The sequence below is a fragment of the Octopus sinensis genome, linkage group LG22 (assembly GCF_006345805.1).
Source record: "Octopus sinensis linkage group LG22, ASM634580v1, whole genome shotgun sequence".
In the NCBI taxonomy this organism is placed as follows: domain Eukaryota; kingdom Metazoa; phylum Mollusca; class Cephalopoda; order Octopoda; family Octopodidae; genus Octopus; species Octopus sinensis.
The window spans coordinates 4,354,639-4,375,597 of record NC_043018.1 but is presented as its reverse complement, the minus strand read 5'-3'; the positions used below and the strand labels follow the sequence as shown (position 1 = coordinate 4,375,597).

Below are 20,959 nucleotides of genomic sequence, written 5' to 3'. Positions count from 1 at the left end.
TTATTCCATTATTCTGACTAGTTAACTTATTCTTTTAGTCATTGTTTGCAATTGACATATGCTGTTATTACATTCCATTAATCTGCTCTGTTCAAATTTTTTTCCTAAAATTTCTTACTGTACCAGAATAACTTCGAGAAATGGTGTCAGGTGAGAGAAGCACCTTCCTCTGCTTACTTTATAAAGCACGCCCGTAACAACATTTAGATTGCCCACAACTATTATTTACCTTTAATAATGCCAACATCTAACTGGCAGTACCAATTTTGGCTAATTTTAGAGCCCTTATTTTTCCAGTTGTTATTTGAAAGAATGAATTTGTTTGGTTGGCTCAAAGTTTCATTGTTTCCTTATTGTTATCTTCCTTATATTATGTTGTGAAAACCTAAATAGATTTATGTTGTATGTTTAATGTCATAATAAAAGTAGACACACCAGTGTTCTTTTATGCACATATATACACACACACACACGTGTGTGTATGTATGTAAATATGTATACACACACACACAACACACACATATATGTATATATAATATATATAAATGTATGTATGTGTATATTTATGAAGATCACTGTGGTATCAAACTTGAGCTGTGAGACAAACTGTCAGATTCAATTTAATTGAAAGGAAATAAGAAGTGATTTTTGAAAGTCTGAGGAATGCAGTCATAAAAAAATTAAATATGGATAAAAAGAAAGACGGCTCTTTTAACTTAAAGTATTTAATAATCTGACAGGACAAATGAAAATAGGTTTTTTAATTGTTTTTATTTATTTATTTTTGTTTTTGAAGAAGAACAGGAAAATGTCTCTGGTTGTTTGATGTTTTCAGTCTGTCTGAGAAGATAAGACCACGCATGCTGAAGGGTGAAGAAAAGGGTAGATTTGTAAATTGTGTTTCTGTAATATGTCAATAGGTGGCACCGTCATCATTCAGCATCCATTTTCTATGCTGGTTTATCAACTCCAGTTTCACTGGAGCTGGCAAGGCTGGAGAGCTGCACCAGACTGCAGTCTGGTGTGGTTTCTATGGCTTGATGCCCTTCCTAACGCCAACCACTCTAGAAAGTGTACTCGGTGTCTTTTACACATTGCTAGCATTTGTGCCTTTTGCGTGTCACCAGCATGGGTGCTTATTGTGTTTCACCGACACAGGTGCCTTTTACGTGTCACCAGCACTGGCCATGACCATGATCTCACTTAGCTTCTCAAGCACAGTAAATCACCAGAAGTCTCAGTCATTTGCATACAGGCCACACACACACACACACACACACACACACACACACACACACACACACACACACACACACACACACACACACACATTTTGGCTGGGGTCTACTGATTTTAGAGTCCTTATAACTAGAATTGAAAGAAGCCCATTGGTTGCTTGACCTCCTCCATACATTGCAAATTTTGATGCCACTTTCTCTTCACATATGTGACACACAAAAAATTCTACGTAATTTACAACTCCGCTTTCTTCCCACATCAACAGCACATGGTGGTCTTACTATCTCATACAGACTCGAAATTGTAAAGAACTAAGGCGCATCTTCTAATTCTCATCCCTCTTTGAAAAGGGGCATTAAATGCTTTAAAATAAAAATCGTAATTTTGTTTTGTTTTTTATTTAATTTTTCATCAACTTCATTGTCATGGTTTCTAAATCACTGTTTTATGTATTTTTTAATGTTCTACTATGTTTCAAGCAAATTTAAATACTCTTCTGCACACACATACATACATACTTACACACACACACACACTGTTTCATTATACTGTCAAAAAAGAAAATCTGTAAGTACTTATGATGGAAGTGTCATAGAAAAATCCTGTTAATTATGTGTGTGTGTGTGTGTGTGTGTGTGTGCAGTAAGTAGAAAGTCATTATCATACTATTGAGTTTTATAAAAGAAAAATAATGATTATCTTCTATTATGTGGTGAGTTGTAAAACTTGGCATCAGATTTATACCTTAATGATCCCAAGCACCCACAGGCATCACATGCATTTATAGATACAATAGTATTCTTTCTATTAATTTCATTTTTAAAGACAAAACATTTTTTGGTTGTTACATCTAGATTCTATGTCAATGAGTTTGACCACTGATCATTGTTACATATCTTATTCCTGGATATGGCTTTGGCATCAGAATAGATTCTAGTTAATTGCAGTAACACTAATCCTTTATCCCACTGATAACGATAAAGCATCCTTTTTGAACCCATAAGCATTGGTTTCCTGGTTTATAGATATTCACCTTGGATGGAATGCTGGTCCATCACAAGAATACTCCTTTTTGCTAGCCAAGTAGACGGAGCAACATGAAATGAAGTGTTTTGCTCAAGAACACAATGCATCACCCGGTTCAGGAATCGAAACCACAATCTTACAATCATTAATCTGACACCCTCACCACTAGGCTACACACCTCCACTGATGGATGGATATAAAGCATTACTACCATTAGTTTGGAAATGAAGGTTCCTTGTAGGAATTCAATCAGCTCGTGTGTCTATATCCAAGAATAAGACACTTGATGATGGTCAGAGATCAAACTGATTTAAATCTAATGAAAACTGTTTCACCCCATGAAGTAAATAGTTTCAAAGTTTATAATCCAGCTAAGATTGTTTAGATTTGCCCATCTTCATCATAACAGCCATTGTAATTCTACATAATATTCATGAGGTCAGCATGTCAATGAAGTTTTTGGCAGAATGGCCAACCCATGTATATCCATGCTGAGGTGTCTATCAGAACATACCACTAATGAGTTCTTGCTTACCTCTCCAACAACATGCTTCTCTCTCTTCAGTGGCATCAGTGATTCCAAGAATACTGCCATACAGTCTTTGTTTGGCCAGATGTTTCTTCCATGGGAATATTTAGAACTATCCATAACATGCAGGTGTAAATGCTATGAGTACTTATTTCCAGGTACCAGGTGTATGTTCAAGAAGTAGCATTGATTGCACAGTGCCATGAAAGAAGGATCTTTGAAGATCTGGTAGCCATAACTACCAGCTGACATTGAAGCCATCAAGAACATGGTGGCCTGAAAGAAAAATCTTCTGACTTCAAATCAGAAAAGTTATAATAATATTAGTAATGCCTCAAACTGGGTGGTAAGCTTAATTTTCCACCCTGTTTAACCCTTTTGTTACAATATTTCTGTTGAAACACCCTGCTTTTGTTTCAATTAATTTATGAAAGATAAATTAACCTGAAATTTTGATGGAAGAAGGTTTTAATTTAGATCACTTTTAAAACAGAAAGTTTGTTTCTTAAACCCAGGAATGATATCAAGCTGGTTGGTGTCAAAATAGTTAATACCACCACTTTTCTCTTGAGTGCCTCTAGTGAAGTCCATTCCGTTACAAGCATTTAAGCCAGGTCTCCAATAGAGGATAATTTTCTTTCCTTCTGACTTGGAGGCCCTGTAAAAAGGTTTTCGATGTCAACCTTCTTCTGACTAATCCATGACAAAAATATATTTCAAAGAAAAAAGACATTTAGATTATTCATATTTAAACGTTTTTATGTAGTTTTCTTTTTTACATTTTGTCCGTTTTAGCTTTAATAGTTGTGAGTTTGTTTCTGTTGCATATTTGAACAAGTAGTGCATGTTAGTCTCATATTACTGAATGCTTTTAATTAGCTTTTAATTAGTTCATAATTCAATTATGATAAATTATTTTCCTGTAATCCCATTAATCTGGACTCTAATCTTCTGAATATTAGTCGAGTCTTTTTTGAGGGACATTTTGGACTTTCTTGTCTAGAAAATCAATTTGTGTCAATTTGATTTTTTTTTTTCGTTTCTCTTTCCTTTTCTTTCTTTTAGCAGTAAAGTTGTTTTTACTGTGTAACCCCCATCTAGGTCCCTCTTGAATATACGATTAAAGGTATTTCAGCCATAATCAGCCAATCTTTTTTTTCAGGCATAGAGACATAGCATATCCTTTAACTACATTGTCTAATGTACTTTTTTTTTTATTTAAAACTAAGCTGTGGTTTGAATATTTGGCTGCTATATCTAGCAGGGCTAGTAACTCTTTCATTGGCTCATCATTATAAGTTTATTTTCGTTGATCAAAAGTTAAAAAAATTCACAATTAAAATAAAATAAATTATCTTGCCAATGTAGTTCTACTATTAATTATATAATTTATTAACACTTTCAATTAATAATTTCAGTAATTCATTAATATTTCTCTGAATGTGTATTTGTAGTTTTGTTAAAATTTGGTTTACTTGATTTTACAGTCTGAGATAATCATAGTTAATTTAGTGAAACATAACAGATGACAGCTGTATATTTGGAAAGTGAACCCTTGTAATCTTTCAGGCATATTGTATACCCTGATGCATTCAGAGCAGTGTCTTACTCTTGGTTGTTATAGTCATAACGTTTCAGCTGTTACTGTATCTTTTAACCTTCTTCAGGTGGCTGTTGTATTCAGTAACATTCTCAGAATTTCAAATCACAAGGATAGCAACATTCACTTTACCCAAACACTTTATTTAAATCCACAGAGAGAGTGTTCTTATTCTATTGTTCATACTGGGGATATTCTTTTATCACATGCCTATTTTACTTGAACCAGAGTCTATATATTTTGCTGGATGTCTTGATACATGTCTTCAAACTAAATCAGTGATTCTCAACGATTTCTTTACAAATGGATCTCTTTGATTTCTATTTTTCTCAGATGGACCCTCAGAGCCATTCAATGTTTCAAAAATCTTATTCTGTTTTCATAATTAAAATATTATTAGAAACTGTATTAAAAAATGTTTGAATATTTTGTGCATTGTAGGAATATAACCAGTTTCTGGCACTCAAATTTTAACAAACTTTTATACAGACAACCACCACCACCAAGGGCTGTATGGACCCTGGTTGAGAACCACTGCCCTAAATCACTACTTCCATTTACCATCCACTTCTTTTGTAGGACAATTAAGTAATAGAAATTAGGAGTGTTAAACTTAACATTGTGTGCTGAATGGTCCTTCTTTCTTCAAAATGCAAGTATGGATGTGTGGTAAGAAGCTTGCTTCCCTGCCACATGGTTCCAGGTTCAGCCCCACTGTGTGGTGCCTTGAGCAAGTGTTTTCTACTATGGCTTTGGGCTGACCAAAACCTTTGATAGACAGAAGCTGAAGCAAGCCCATTGTATATATCTCTATTTATCTGTGTGTCTGTGTTTGTCCACCACTCCACTTGACAACTGGTTTCGGTGTGTTTACATCTCTGTAACTTAGCAGTCCATCATGATAGACCAATGGAATAAGTACTAGACTTTAAAAAAAAAGTACTGGCAGGGTCGATTCCATTGATTAAAAATTCTTCAAGGTGGTGCCCCAGCATGGCCACAATCTAATGACTGAATCAAGTAAAAGATAAAAAAAAAAGTTAAAAGATTCATTTTATTAACCCCCAAAAGGATGAAAGGCAAAGTTGACCTCAGAATGATTTGAACTCAGAGTGTAAAATGCTGGAATAAATACAGTTAGCCATTTTTATTTTCCAACAGCCCTAACAATTTTGTCTATTCAGCAACCAAGGTATCCCTGTCCAACTGATAATGACAATGATGTAAGTTCCATTAACCTTTGAGACAACTTTCTTTTAAACATTGTCTTTCCTTGTCATATCAGCCATGGAGTGATTAATTGATATTTCATCATAGTTACAAATGAAACAATAATTATATTTGTTGATTAGAATATACACCAAACCAATTCTATTACACAACAGCTGAATAGCTTTGCCACTTACATGCATATACACACATACAAATGCATACGTAGATACACTAATGCACACACACACACACACACACACATTATGTAACTATCTTACTTAAAATGAAACTGCTAGTAAGCTTTGTGTTCGTCTGCAAAAGATGCTGTTTTCCTTCAATGCTATTGCTTTTGTTGTTTAACCTCAGTTCAGTGTCTTGACTGAGCAGACCTTTGATCAAAGGCTTTCCAGCAGTGACCACCACTCTGTCTTGTTTTGTATATCTAAGACAACATTACACTGTGGAACAAAATTTTTATCTTTTTTTTTGTCTTTGGTCAGTTGGTGTTATTTCCTATTTGCTTCTATCTAAAAATCAAAGGAAATGACTTCTACTCCCTTCGAACTTTGTCTTTGTGACCTGGACATCAACGTTTTGAAACTGACTTATTTTCCGTTACATTTCAGACGGATTCAGTGCTGAGTTGCTAAACTGGAAATATCGTTATAGCAAATATTCGGCTCAAAACCACAGATTTGCTTGTCAGTTGTTTGACCATAACCATTTGAACATGTCCCTTAGTGGCTGACAATATGTGCATCTCTGAGCAGGAGTAGTAGTAGAGCATCATAGCCATGTGTTGAGAGGGATTCTTTGGGGTTTTAATAAATATCATTACAAAAGCAAAATTTGAAGGAAATAACCATTTTTTCTTTATACTTTCTAAGGGTAAGCAAGTAGGGAATAATGGTTGCTACCCAAGGACAAAAACTGCATTATGCAGTGTTATCCACGTATCCTTCCATTTTTAAGGCTGTGGGTTGTATTTTTTGGAGGATTTAGTTGCTGTTTCTTGTTAGTTTGTTTAATAATCAGGATTATAATACACAAATCTTTTCTTCTCTCTAAGTATATACGTCTTCTATCTTTTACTTGTTTCAGTCATTACACTGTGGCCATGCTGGGGCACCAGCTTCAAGGGTTTAGTCGAGCAAGTTGACTCTAGTACTTATTTTTGTTTCAGCCTGGTATTTATTTTATCAGTATTTTTTGCTGAACTACTAAGTTACAGGGACATAAACAAACCAACACTGGTTGTCAAACAGTGGTGAGGAATAAATACATACAAAAAGACTCTCACAAATATATATATACAGATATATATATATATATATATATATATATATATAATATATATATATATATATATATATATATATACACACACACACACACATTGATAATTTTTTGTCTAGAGAAACAAAGCAGAGAAGGTATTGTATTATTTCCACATATTGTGTTTAAATGTACTGCGGAGTGTTTTTGTTGTGTTTCTGGGACACCGTATTTTCATTCTATAATAAATCAGTCATTCTCGTCACTGCTGAGCTGCTTAACATCACCCCCCCCCCTTCGACCAGCCCATCTTTTGTTTTTTAATTCACAGTGACACTCAGAACTCTGTTTTCTAATGTATCCTTCCATTTTTTAAAGTTTTGGTCTGTAATATAAAGCAGATTTTGTTGCTGTTTCTAACTGGTTCCACAACCATTTAGAAGCTCTCACAATGGCTTTGAATCAGTTCAACTTTTTTGCCGAGAACAGCTTTCAGATTTTCCAGGGAAACTTCATTGAATATTCCACAGTCACTTTTACCCTTGATTTAATCCTCAGGCATAATCTGTGTAACAGAAAACATGATAAGGTTGGCTCTTTTGAACTACATGTCCAGTTACATGAAGTGGTTCTCACACTGTTCCTATTTATCCGAATTTTAAGCATGCAGTTCAAGTCAGTCCAATGTGATCTAAGAAGATATTTACTCAAAGTTTTGTCTGTCTGTGTGGTGCTCAACCATTAATCAGGAGCAGATAATTCAGTCAATGGTACATCTGAATCTTCTTCATCAAACAACAGAGACCCCTTACATGTATGATGGGCTTCTGCTCAATTTCTATCTACCAAGTCTCATGGTATTTGTTACCCCAAGGCAACTGTGCAAAACATGAGCTTAGGAACAGGTAGTGTAGGGGTTGCAAGATCATCCCCTAAAATTTGGGGAGATGCAAAATCAATATTTACACCCCTACTTACTTTCCTCAAGTTTAGAAAACAGTGTGTAAAAAGGGATCTGTAGAAAGTAGCTTGAAGTTAGGTTTCTTTTCAAAACAAAAACAAAAAAATAAAAAAGAATAAAAATAATTTTAAAAATATTTTGGACCTGGGTTTGCACCCGCTAAGCAAATTTCTTTCCTGGGTCAGTGGTAAAAAACAGTGTGTCCAAGGTGCCACACAGGCAGCACCATCTTGAGGCATAGGCACACTGGAAAATTTCCCCAGGGGTACCCAAGATCTAGGAGCCCAGTTTCAATCTGTATAAGTTGTGGCTTTTGTCGATAATAAATGAATATTTTAGATCCTCAGTGCATTGCCTTACCTGGTGGGTCAAAAAAGCTTTTAAAACTACCCCTGCACCACATGGACAGATTGAAACCAGAACTAAACCACACAGCTATGCCTGCCCCTAGCTAACTTTCTGTATCTCTTTCTGTGTGTTTTTGCAAAACATGATTGTTGTTTACCCATGGCAATTCTTAAAGATGTTTTCATTATTTTCTTTATAAAAGCTTTTTAAATTCTAATTGTCTTAGAGAAAGAAAAACTACAGCTTTACTATATTTTGTTTATATTTATTTATTATTTAACAGAAAGCTAATTCTATCATTTGTATTTCCACAGAAACAAGGTTTTATTTATTTGTATTTTTTAAAAATTGAAATATGAATTAAATTTGTTAACGACAGATTCCAATAATGATGATCTACCATGGATTTGATTTACTTAATTACTTTGACAACATTAAAATAATTACTTTATCAATTTCAGTTAGTGATGCATCAAAATTATCTGCTGCCACTTGAATGCAATATTATTATCAAAATATTTACTGCCACCTGAATGGAATATCGTTGTTGTTGTTGTTGTTGTTAGCAGTGGTGATGGTGTTATTGTCATAATTACTTTAAGAAAAGATTTATGTGCAGTGAAGAATATGCTTTTGATATTTAACAGCTCAATCAGTTACACACACACAAACTCATTGGCCCATACATACCCCAGATACATTATTATTATTTGGTTTGACTCAGGCTCGGTGATTATTATTATTATTATTATTATTATTAATTTTATAGTTGTTGTTGTTGATGTTGCTCGTGTTTTTTATGTAATACCAAACAATATTGTTCTCACCCTTTTGTTGACTCTTGTGGTTAATAAAGAGAACATCATCATCATCATCATCATCCAAACTAGCAGAGCTGTTAGCACACCACACAAAAGACAGTTCTGAATTCAAATTCTGCCAAGGTCTACCTTACCTTTCATTCTTTCAGGGTTGCTAAAATATGTCCCTTGTTGAATACTGGGGGGGGGGGGGGGGGCAATGTAATCAATTTGGTCCATCTCCAAATTTCAGACCTTGTGCCTTTAGTAGAAAGAATTATTATTATAATCATCATTATTAAGCTTTTGATATTGATTATTAATAATGTTATTACCATAGAACAAACAACAATATGGAATTAGATCAAAAAGCTCCGTTTAGTTGTTGTATAAATGCTTACAAGCTTATGTTTGTCCATTGAACCCAATGTCAACTATCTCCTCCATTTGTAGATCCTTTGATAACTGTATCCATGATGTACAGATTTTTACAGCCACACTAGTCTTCAAACATTCATTCTGCTCTCATTATATAATTTATCTTCTTTAATATACCATGTTCTTTGTTTCTCATCACCAATAAGAACTCTGCCATACTCTCTCTCAACCAATGTTTTGCTTTGTCAATACAATACTGATACACCAATATTCTTTTCTATTCTAGGCACAAGGACCAAATTTTTTGGGGGAGGGAGCCAGTTGATTAGATTGACCCCAGTATGCAACTGGTACTTAATTTATCGACCCCGAAAGGATGAAAGGCAAAGTCAACCTTGGCAGAATTTGAACTCAGAATGTAAAGACACGAAATACTGCTAAGCATTTCACTCAGCATGCTAACATTTCTGCCAGCACACTGCCTTACTGATACATCAATATTGACAACATTATATTGACAGGCCAAGATTGTCAACATAGCATTTAAAATTTGTCACCACAGCAAATATTGTCACCACAGCGAATATTGTCAATGTCAACATTGCACTGACATGCAAATATTGTCAAAAATATCAACATTCCATTGGCATGTCAACATTGCACTGACATGATATATTGTCAATAATGTCAACATTGGATTGGCATACCAGCATTGCCTATATTGCATTAACAAAGCATTTAAAATCTGTCAACATAGCACTGACTTGTCAACATAGTATTGACATATTGACGTGTCAATGTCATAAACAGTGAATTGACATATTAACCCTTTCGTTACTGTATTTATTTTGAGATGCTCTGTGTTTCTTTCAATTACTTTAAATATAACAACGAATTTAGTAAAATAACTTAGTTATCATTCAGCTAGTGTTAGGAACATAAATTGTGACTAAGGTTTGGTGGAAGATTTTAATTCAAAACTTATGAAAACAAGACATTTGTACTACAGACCCTGAGCTGGTTTCAGCCAGGTTGGTAACAAAAGGGTTAATATTGTTAATAATGTTAACATTGTATTGACATATCAATATAATCAACTTTTTGAACACATTTTTACATAGCAAGCCAGTGCATTGTTTGGTTGCTGATAATTTTGGCAAACCACAATAAGTTAAAAGGAAAATTTCCACTGTGTTTATTCTCTTTTGAATCCATGTCTCACCTGCATCAGAGAGTCCCAGTTGGCCTTCATACAAGAGAAGCATACACTACAGTGGTTTCACATTGCCTTATTCAGGCCCACAAGGCTCTAAGCTGGAAAACCATTTGTCAATGTTTACACAAATGTTGCTGCATAGCAACAGCAGCAGCAAGTTGTCTCTATTCTGTGCAATCTGTTCATAGACAGAACAACTAGGCCATACACCATACAGCACAGTGGCAAATATACATATGGCTTCTGTTGGTCAGGGTTGACCATACATCTGCATGCTTGGATGAATTTTTTTCAGGAAGGTTGGCAGTGGCTCTTGCATGAAAATCTCTCCCCTCCTTGACATGACATTGGTGCTTGTCCAAGAGGAAGTTCACCAACTTAGACCAACAAATTTTGTCACCTGTGTCATCACAAAATTTGCCATTAGGGTCATCATAAAGTTTGGCACTAGTGTCATCAGAAGTCTTACTTACCATCAGTATGCAAAAGAAAATAACAGAACAGGTACCACAAAGTATCTCGTCAAGTCTACTAATAGTTTTGCAGATCCACTACCCTGGACTGACGTTTTGTTCTTACTGACCCTGAAAGAAATGAAAAGCAAAGCTGACCTTGGCGGGATTTGAATCAGAGTGCTGAGAGTCAGATAAAATACCACAAGGCATTCTATCCAACTCTCTAACACCTCTACTGATCTTCCCATCTTCAAGATGACAAAATCATGATACAAACTGCTGACACGTTGATTGGTCATTTGTTACTTCATCCACTGAGTCTTCTCACCTTCTCACCTTCTCACACATCCCTTAATTTTAATTTGATTTTGAATCTGAATTAGTTGCATTCCTTCAGAACCATGCAGGAATTCCCAGCTTTTATTATTGAAGGAAATGAAATTGAACAATAAGTGTGAAGGAAGTGTACCTTGCAGAACCTCTGGCATGGCTTCAAGGACAACATCATTGTCATCATGATCTTCATCATCGACATCATTCTCATGATCATGATCTACATCATCATCATCATCATCATTTGATATCCATTTTCCTTGTTGGCATGGGTTGGATGGCTTGACTGGGGTTGGCAAGATCAGGTGCCACACCAAGTTTTATAGCCTCTTTTCACTTGGTTTCTACAGCTGAATACCCTTCCTAAGTCCAACAACTTTACAGAGTGTACTGGGTGCTTTTTATGTGGCACCATCACCAGTGCTTTTTTGCATGACCCCCACCACTGGTGCTTTTTATGTGGAACTAACAATGCTTTTTACATAGCACTGACACTAGAGCTTTTTACACAGTGCTTGTTACATGGCTTCAACACCAGTACTTTTTACATAGAACCATGGTTTTAGGATATCAATTCTGTTGTAGTAGGTAGCTCTTGTTTGAATATAGCAATGTGTCACCTATCTTGGTCCTTTAGCATGCAAATTCAAAATGGCTGACAACTAGCATCACACTTGAAACTCAATCGGTCATTTGTCATAGCAATTTCCATTAGAAACAAATTTTCTTTGACCAATCAGAGATGTTAGAGCATCCGACAGAATGCTTTATGATATTTGTTCAAATCCTGATATGGTCAAAAGTACCAATCCAAGGCAATGGATTGGTAGAATTGTAGGAATGTTAGATTGGATGGATACCTTGTGGTATTTGTTTTGGCTCTTTGCCTGTTATTGGTGGTAGACTTGTCTTGTTTAACACCAACCACCAGGCACATTGTATGTTTAGGTTTGAGGATATCTTCCACCTTCCTTCTCTCCCACAAGTCTTTGAGGCCCTGTAATGAGATATGGGCACTGCATTCCCTCCTGACCAAAAGATAAAGAAAAAAAATATACATATTTCCTTCATCTCATTCAGTTGTCTTCAGTTATTACTTTTCCCTAGAACTGCTCTGTTATTGATTTTTTTACAGTTATCAGTCCAATAATCAATCATTTTCCTGCATCACAACATAAAATCGATAACAACCCCATCCCAAATATGTGTGTTAATCTGAATTAATTTTAATAATGTATGTTTACTGTTAAGGTGGGGGGAGCTGGCAGAATCGTTAGCACAATGGGCAAAATGCTCAACAGCATTTTGTCTGTCTTTACATTTTGAGTTCAAATTCCACCAAGGTCAACTTTGCCTTTCATTCTTTCAGGGTCGATAAAATAAGTACCAGTCATGCACTGGGGTTGATGTAATCAAGTAGCCCTCTCCCCTGAAATTGTTGGGTTTGTGAATAAATTTGAAACTAATAATGCATGTTTACTGTGATTTTAAGTGTTGTTGTTGTTACCATTATGCAAATAAGCAATTGTGATTCCTCTGGGTTACAATCGATTCCTGAGATGAGAGGAATTTCATTTTTACTTTCAGGATGCAACAATGTCTGAAATAGAATCCCGTCTGTATGATCAGTTTACGATAAAGATAAATGAAGTTAAAATACTTCTGGCTGATTCAGGTGCGGTACTCTGCTTTCATTTCCTTTATTTTCCTTCACATTCATACAAATGTGTGTGTGTGTGTGTGTGTGTGTGTGTGTGTGTGTGTGTGTGTGTGTGTGTGTGTGTGTGCATGTGTGTATGCATTATTATTATTATTATTATTATTATTATTATTATTATATGATGGCAAGCTGGCAGAATCATTAGCATGCCTGGTGGAATGCTTAGTGCTATTTCGTCTGCAGCTATGTCCTGCGTTCAAATTCTGCCAAGGTCAACTTTGCCTTTCATCCCTTTGGGGTTGATGACATAAGTACCAGTTACGCACTGGGGTCGATATAATTGACTAGCCCCCTTCCCCCCAAGTTTTCAAGGCCTTGTGCCTAGAGTCGATATAATAATAATGATAAATAATAAATAATAATAATAATAATGATAATAATAACAATAATAATAATGATAATAATAACAATAATAATAATAATAATAACAATAATAATGATAATAATAATAATAATAATAATAATAATGATTATTAGTATTATTATTACTATTTTTAATGTGGCAAGCTGGCAGAATTATTAACATGCGAGGCAAAATGCTTAGTAGCATTTTGTTCATTGTTACATTCCAAGGTCAAAAAAAGGTCGTCAGAAATTTTGGAAAAAAATCTTTTTATTTCTTCATTATTATTAGCACTTCCATTCGTTTCTCAAACTTGGTGAATAAAATTTTGTGAATGTACAAACAGCTTGTTACCTTGTATAAAACAGATGATTTTTGGTGGGGTGGTCTTGTTTAGAAGAGAACATTGTTTTTGTTTGGGTGAGGTTCCATGACAAATGAGATATGTAGATAAATAGATAGATAGATAGATAGGTCGAGAGAGGGAGAAAAAGAAGGGGGATCCCCCTTCCTATTCACCATTCATTTATTTATTTAGTCATTTACCATTTTATTGCAATGGGTTTAAAAAAAAATCAACAAGAAGCAAACAAGTGTATTGGGTCATCAGGAAGGAATGCGCACCATTTCAGGGCCTACCTGTCAATGGCATCATTGCGCACTGCCCACTCTCGCTGTAATGAGGCCCCTTAAATACTTTTTTGTTTCTATTTGTCTTTGTGTCAGTGTTTCCCCCCCCCCACTGCTTGATAACCGGTGTTGGTGGATTTACAACCCAGTTGTTTAGCGATTTGGCAGAAGAGACCAAGGCTTAAGAAGAAAAAAAAAGAAATAAGTGCTGGGGTTGATTCACTTGACTAAAATTTTTCAAGGTAGTGCTGCCCCAGTATGGCCACACTCTAATGACTGAAACAAGTAAAAGATAGAAGATAAAAGAACTGCAGCTATTTCTCTCCACAGGTGACGACTGGCACACCTTTCAGACTGAACCCGACTCACTCTACCACATCTTGCCCAGCACCAAAATGTTGATGACTTTATTTAACAGTGTCAAGCCAGATTACAAGCAACTACCTCAGTGAGTAGCCTCCTCTTTTGTCTCCTTCTCTTCCTCTTGCTTCTTTTGAATTTGTAGTCATTTGTGCATTGAATGAAATACTTTGCAGTATCCATTCCAGATTCTTGCATCCTGACTTCAAACCCTGCTGGGGGTCAGCTTTGCCCTTCATCCTTGCAGCATTGATAAAATAAGAAACCAGTTTCATGCAGTGGACTGACAGAATTATTAAAGTCTTAGACAGGGTGCCTTGTGGTGTTTCCTCACTCACTTTATACTTTAAGTTCAATTCCTGCCATCGTATTTGAAATATATATATATTGATATTTCTTCTTATTATTATTATTTGCTGATACAAGGGTGGCAAACTGGCTGAACTGCTAGCATGCTGGCCAAAATGCTGAGCAACATTTCACTCATCTTTATGATCTGAGGTCAAATTCCACCAAGATCAACTTTGCCTTTCATCCTTTCGGGGTTGATCAAATAAGTACCAGTTATGCACTGGGGTTGGTGTAATTGACTTACACTCTACACCAAATTTGCTGGCCTTGTGCCAAAATTTGACACCTACAATTTTTACAAAACACTGTTTAATATTGTTTACATACATATATGTGTGTGTATAAACTAGACTGGCTCTCCCTCGGTTATGACAATGAAGGTTCCAGTTCCCCTGATCAATGGAACAGCCTGCTTGTGAAATTAATGTGCGAATGGCTGAGCACTTCAATAGACACATGTGGACCCTTAACATAATTCTCAGGGAGATTCAGTGTGACACAGAATGTGACAAGGCTGGCCCTTTGAAATACAGGTACAACTCATTTTTGCCATCTGAATGAACTGTGGCAGTGTGAAATTGAGTGTCTTGCTCAAGGACATAATACACCACTGGTTTTTGAACTCATGACCTTATGATTGTAAGCCAGATACGCTAACCACTAATCCATGTGTGTATATATATATATATATATATATATATATATATATATATATATGCACACACCCGCATATACACATACATACTCACACACACATACACATGTATATATTTATATTACATTGTTTACCCCTCTGTGATACCAAATTATATTCTCACCACCACCACCATACACCTCACACTTTCTAGCAACCTACCCACCCATGTTATCTTCTTTCTCCCTTCCTTTTTCTCTCTCTCTCTCTCTCTCCCTTTCTCATCCTTCCCCTGTCTGCTATATTCTCATGCCATCAAAAATGACAGCTAATTGAAATATTTTATTTACAAATAAGGCACAAAACCAGGTTTTTTAGCTTAATACTTTTACTACCAAATTTTTTGTGAAAAATCTACTAAAAATTTCTTAATATAAATAAATTAGGGACATGTATAAACTGTTAAATTAAGATTGTGTATCTATAATATACCTTTCAACTGTAGCCGTTTTATATTTGTTGATACAATCAGGCAATAATTATTATCTCTAATGAGTTTGCATTTGTATGTTTGTGTGGGTGTGTGATTGTAATAATTATTTTTAACACAACAGATAGAGAATATGGATGGTAAATCAAATTGATACACTTGTCAATGTTATCCAGTGGTTGTCTTTTGAGAGTTGACATCAATCATCGTTTGTTACTGAAAGAACACTGGTTCACACATACAAACATTCACATACTTCCCTTGGACACGCACACACATACACACATACACTCGCACAGAGTTGAAACACTGTTTGATTTTTCTTTTTAGTGTTGAATGTTCACCATCTCACTTCCGTTGCACACACACCTCCCTTTTACACATACACACACACATGTACTCACACAAGGTTGAAATGCTGTTTGATTGTTTTTTCACCGTAAAATTTCCATCGTCCCACTACCAGTTTGCCATCACCCCTTCCTTCCTTCCTTATTCATCTATCACTCCTTCTTTTCTCATTCATATGTTGTGACAGAGAAAAACGCCAGATTCTGTATTGTCAGTCATCACCCACTCTCTCCTACCTTCCCCACCCCTCTACCCTGGTCTCTGATTCACTACATCTAACCCTCAATTCTATACAGGAATCACTTACTCTTCCCTATCTTCTTCCAGTCTATAGTTACCATCAATTAACCCTCAACCATTGTTCTTTATTCATTAGATTCACCTCCTCCTCACCCATTCCCCATCTCTAAGTTTCCCTAACTTTCCCCTACACTCTTGCAACTCCTACCCACCCCTATCCTTTCTTCTTTTGTCCTCACTCATTTCTATTCACCTTCTTATACCTTAAGGGTCCAGCCTGATCCCTTATTACCACTGTTTCACCTCTCTTTCCAGTTCTACCCTGATTAATCCCACCCATTCATCTATGAGCAGCCATGTAGCTCCCCTACAGCAAGAAACCTGTTCCGTTCTGGGCCCCTTCTTTTGTACCTTAACTCCTTGTCACTTGCTGTGAAGTCTCCTTCCTGTCTATTGTAGACTTACATAGTTGAAGTGAGGTTGCCATGCAGACTTGTAGGCTGTATAGTGACCTCACTAGTGCTGGTGCCACAAGAAAAGTACCCAGAGTTCACTCTCTAAAGTGGTTGGTGTTAGGAATGGCATCTGGCTATAGAAGCTATGCCAAAGATATTATCTGAATCCAGCACTTACACACACACACATGTATTCGCGTGTGTGTGTGTGTGTGTGTGTGTGTACATACATGTGCACGCACATAACAAGCACACATGTATACATACATATATAGGCATTAATGTGTGTGTGTCTATAGTTATTATTTTCTATTTGTAATCCTCTTAAATTAGCAGAAATTTCTTTAAATTGCACACATTTACGCATATTCACTTGCATATCCACACACACACATGTCCTACACAAACATGAACTCTCTTTCTCACACACACACAGTGATGCTACTTCAAGCCGATAATGTTGTTTGTATTTTTCTCCCTTTCGTTTCTTTACCAGACACAAACTTGTTACCACACTTCCCTCCATCAAAGTGAACATATCTGATGAGCGTCTGCTAACACTTGTGGCATTTTGCAACCATTTCCCTATTCCTGGCAGTTCCAGTATGATTACAATTGTTGAAGACTCTGTCGATGGCAATACATTGAATTGCCATCCAGAACTGGTATGTAATCTTAACCGTTCACTGACCTGTTTAACATTTAACATTTTGGTTAAAGTTCATTTATTTTTCAGTGTCTTATAAATTGTTCATCGTTTGTTTATGTCTCATTATCTTATTTAATTGTCTTACTTTTTGCTCAATCATCTTTGTCTTGTAATTTTGCTAATTTTTTCTTTAATGCTGATTACATTTTGATTGTTCATGATCTTGTAAATTGTTCCTTTTTTGCTTGTTGTTCAGGTACTGTGCATTGTTTATCACCTTTTAAATTGCTCGTTGTCTCATTTAATTTCCATTGTCTTGTTTAATGTTCATTGGATTGCTAGAAATTGGTTTCCCTTTTCATGACACTAGATTTTCTCTAATAGAATTTTACTTTTGTTTTAGCGTAGGGCAACTCTGACCAAGCCAACACAATCTATGAACAAAGGCATTGATCTTCTGTCATTTATTCAGTGTACCTGTCATTTATTCAGTGTACCTAAGACTACATTAACTAACATTTCTTTTGTGGAAGTCTGGTGTTATGTGATAGATATTTGGCTGCTATGTCTAGCAAGTTGAACCACCACTTAGAGATTTCCATTGACGCAAATGACATTTTTCAATGATTCTCATTCTACAGGACAAGAGACAAATTCAGCCAGACACAGAAATACCATTACTAAAACTGGTACGAAACAGTGTATTAGGTAGGGCTGTTGTTCACAAATGCCCAGAAACAGTTCCTGATGGAATTTCTCCAGCTGAGGAACCTAACAGAGAAAATAGTCGTAAGTAAACACACACATACATCACACATATACACACACACAAACACACAGACCTGTACACACACACACACACAAATGCATGCTCACAAATATATATACAGTATTATCAATAATATCAATACGCCAACTTTTCGTTGTTGTACGTACCTGTGTTACACTTACTTCAAAGGAAGAGGTAAAAAGGTTGAAGGGAGAAGTACAAAGGAAAAGAGAAATAAAAGGTGTTAAGCAAAGGAGGTATAGTGGAAGTGAGTGGCAAAGCAGGAGAGAGGGGAGGGAAAAAAGCAGAGGAAATATAGGGCAGGGAAGAAGAAAAAGAGAGAGAGATTTAGAGAGATAGATTGAGTGAAGGGAGTGGATAGTGAATAATATGGAGAATGGAACCCATTCTTATACAGAAAACGTCAGAAAACTTTTTTTGTTTTCAATGATCTTTATATATATAAAACTGAGAATGTGTGTCTGTCTGTCTGTCTGTGTATTTCCCTAAAACTTGAGAACTACGCAACCAATTTCATTCAAATTTTACACATGCCTTACTTAGGGTCCGGGGAGTGTCATGGGCAAAGAAAATGTTCAACTTCTTGCCTAGAGCGAGCCCATAGCAATATCATATCTTCTCCACTATTTCAGTATTATGTGTTAAAAGTGAAACAAAAACATTTCTCTATTTTATGTCAGATACTTTCACTTTAACAATAAAAATAATAATAACAATTGAATTATATGTAGTAAGTAATAATTAAAATCAAACTAAAGTATAATATAATCGTAACATAACAAAAGTAAAAATAGCAATTGGTATAAAATTGCATCAATGACTTGAACTTGAATAAGTGGTTTCACATGAATGGGAATAAATTAAAAATAAAATTAGCGTGCAGAAATGGAATAGTCCAGATGGATAATAAAAAATTAAATTAAAGAAAAGACTATTGTCTATAAAGATTTGAACACATGGAGGAAAGCACCTTCGAAAAGTGTCTTGGTGCGACTAGGAAAGGTATCTAATCAGAGGTGGTAAATTCGCCACAATAGAAGCAAGGTTCAAATCAATGGAGCGTGCAAGGGAGTACTCGACTCGAACTTGCAAAGTGGAAATATTTTATTTTCACCTTTATATCTGGGACGTAGGACGTCCCGGAAAAAAAGTAAAAGTGACCCCCCCCCCCCGAAGTAGAGGTAGGCTGGATTGTAGCCACACTTCTATATAAGAGGGAGGACAAGATACAATTGATCGAAATTACAAGAGACGGGCTAACAATTCCAGTCTGTTATATATTTTGAGTATTGTTATCACTAGTGATATCAAGATATAACTTTGTATTTTGTATTTTATGTGTAGATGTATATATATAGATGTACATGTAATATGTACACATATATAACACATATATACATGCACTAGCACTATGACCCGGCAACGACGGGTCTTTAATGCTAGTATATGATAAAGCTGTTGAAAATATAGAAATTGCAAAAAGAAATGTTGCTTATCTGTCTGACAGTTATTCTGTTTCTCTCTCTCTCTCTATATATATATATATATATAAATAGCTCTGGATGATGTTGCTGTTACTTTCTACAGTTGAAGGGAGAGGTAAAATATTTATCAATATTTTCAGTGTAGACTGATACATACAGCAAAACAAAAGTTGATACATAGATCAAAAGAAAAGTAGATACATTGAGACATACACACATTGTTAAATTAAATTAAAAGCAGGAGAGAGGAGGGATACAGAAGAAGTGAGAAAGAAAGTTAGAAAGTGAGAGAGGCGGTAGATGCATAGATCGAAAAAAAAGTTGATACATAGATACATAGACACATTTTAAATTAAAGACAAACAGCTACAGCAAATATTGGATGTCATTTTCACTTTTCATTACCACACGAGGATAAAATCAACTCGCAAGTAGCTGAGTGCACCACAGACATGCATAGCATAACGTAGTTCTCAGGGAGATTCAGTGTCACACAGAATGTGACAAGGATGGCCCCTTTGAATTACAGCTACAACTTATTTTTGACAGCTGAGTGGACTGCAGCAAAGTGAAGTAGAGTACCTTGCTCAAGAATACAGCATGCCACTGGGAATCATACACATGACTTTAGGATCATGGGCTGAATGCCCCTAACCACTGAGCCACGCATGTTCACTCTCTTAACTGCAGAGAAAAGGAGTGAGAGAGAAAGAGAAAGGAAAGCCTCACTCATTTAAAATGATAATTAAACTGAAATATGATTGATTTTTTTCTGGTTTCTTTACTTTTAACAATGAAGAAGAGGGGAAAACATTTTGTAATGAATAGAGGGAAAGTCTTTCAGGTGTTTATTCGCCTTCTTTCATTGTTCTTCATGTCTTTTAGTTGGGACAGGGGAAAGCATGTTTTTTTTTTCAGGCATGTTTAATGTTTTCTCTACAAACTAGAAGCAAGCCCCTTCTCTTCCTTTTTTTTCTCATACAAAAACTAATGCAAATTTCAAACGGGGTATAGCTGTGAAAAAAGCCCAGAAAAATGGGCAATACCCCTACAAAATAGGTGGGGAGAAAAGTTGCCAACAGGTGGCTAC

At 35.7% G+C, this 20,959-nt stretch overlaps 1 protein-coding gene across 1 annotated transcript in view; it reads left to right on the top strand.

Moving 5' to 3' along the window:
- Nucleotides 1–20,959, top strand: part of LOC115223083 (vacuolar protein sorting-associated protein 13A) — a 311,737-nt gene that overhangs the window by 180,826 nt on the left and 109,952 nt on the right. The window contains exons 22-26 of the mRNA XM_036512095.1: nt 127–150; nt 12,960–13,047; nt 14,396–14,513; nt 17,443–17,611; nt 18,237–18,384. Of these exons, the coding sequence (XP_036367988.1) occupies nt 127–150; nt 12,960–13,047; nt 14,396–14,513; nt 17,443–17,611; nt 18,237–18,384 (547 nt within the window). The remainder of the gene's footprint in view (nt 1–126; nt 151–12,959; nt 13,048–14,395; nt 14,514–17,442; nt 17,612–18,236; nt 18,385–20,959) is intronic.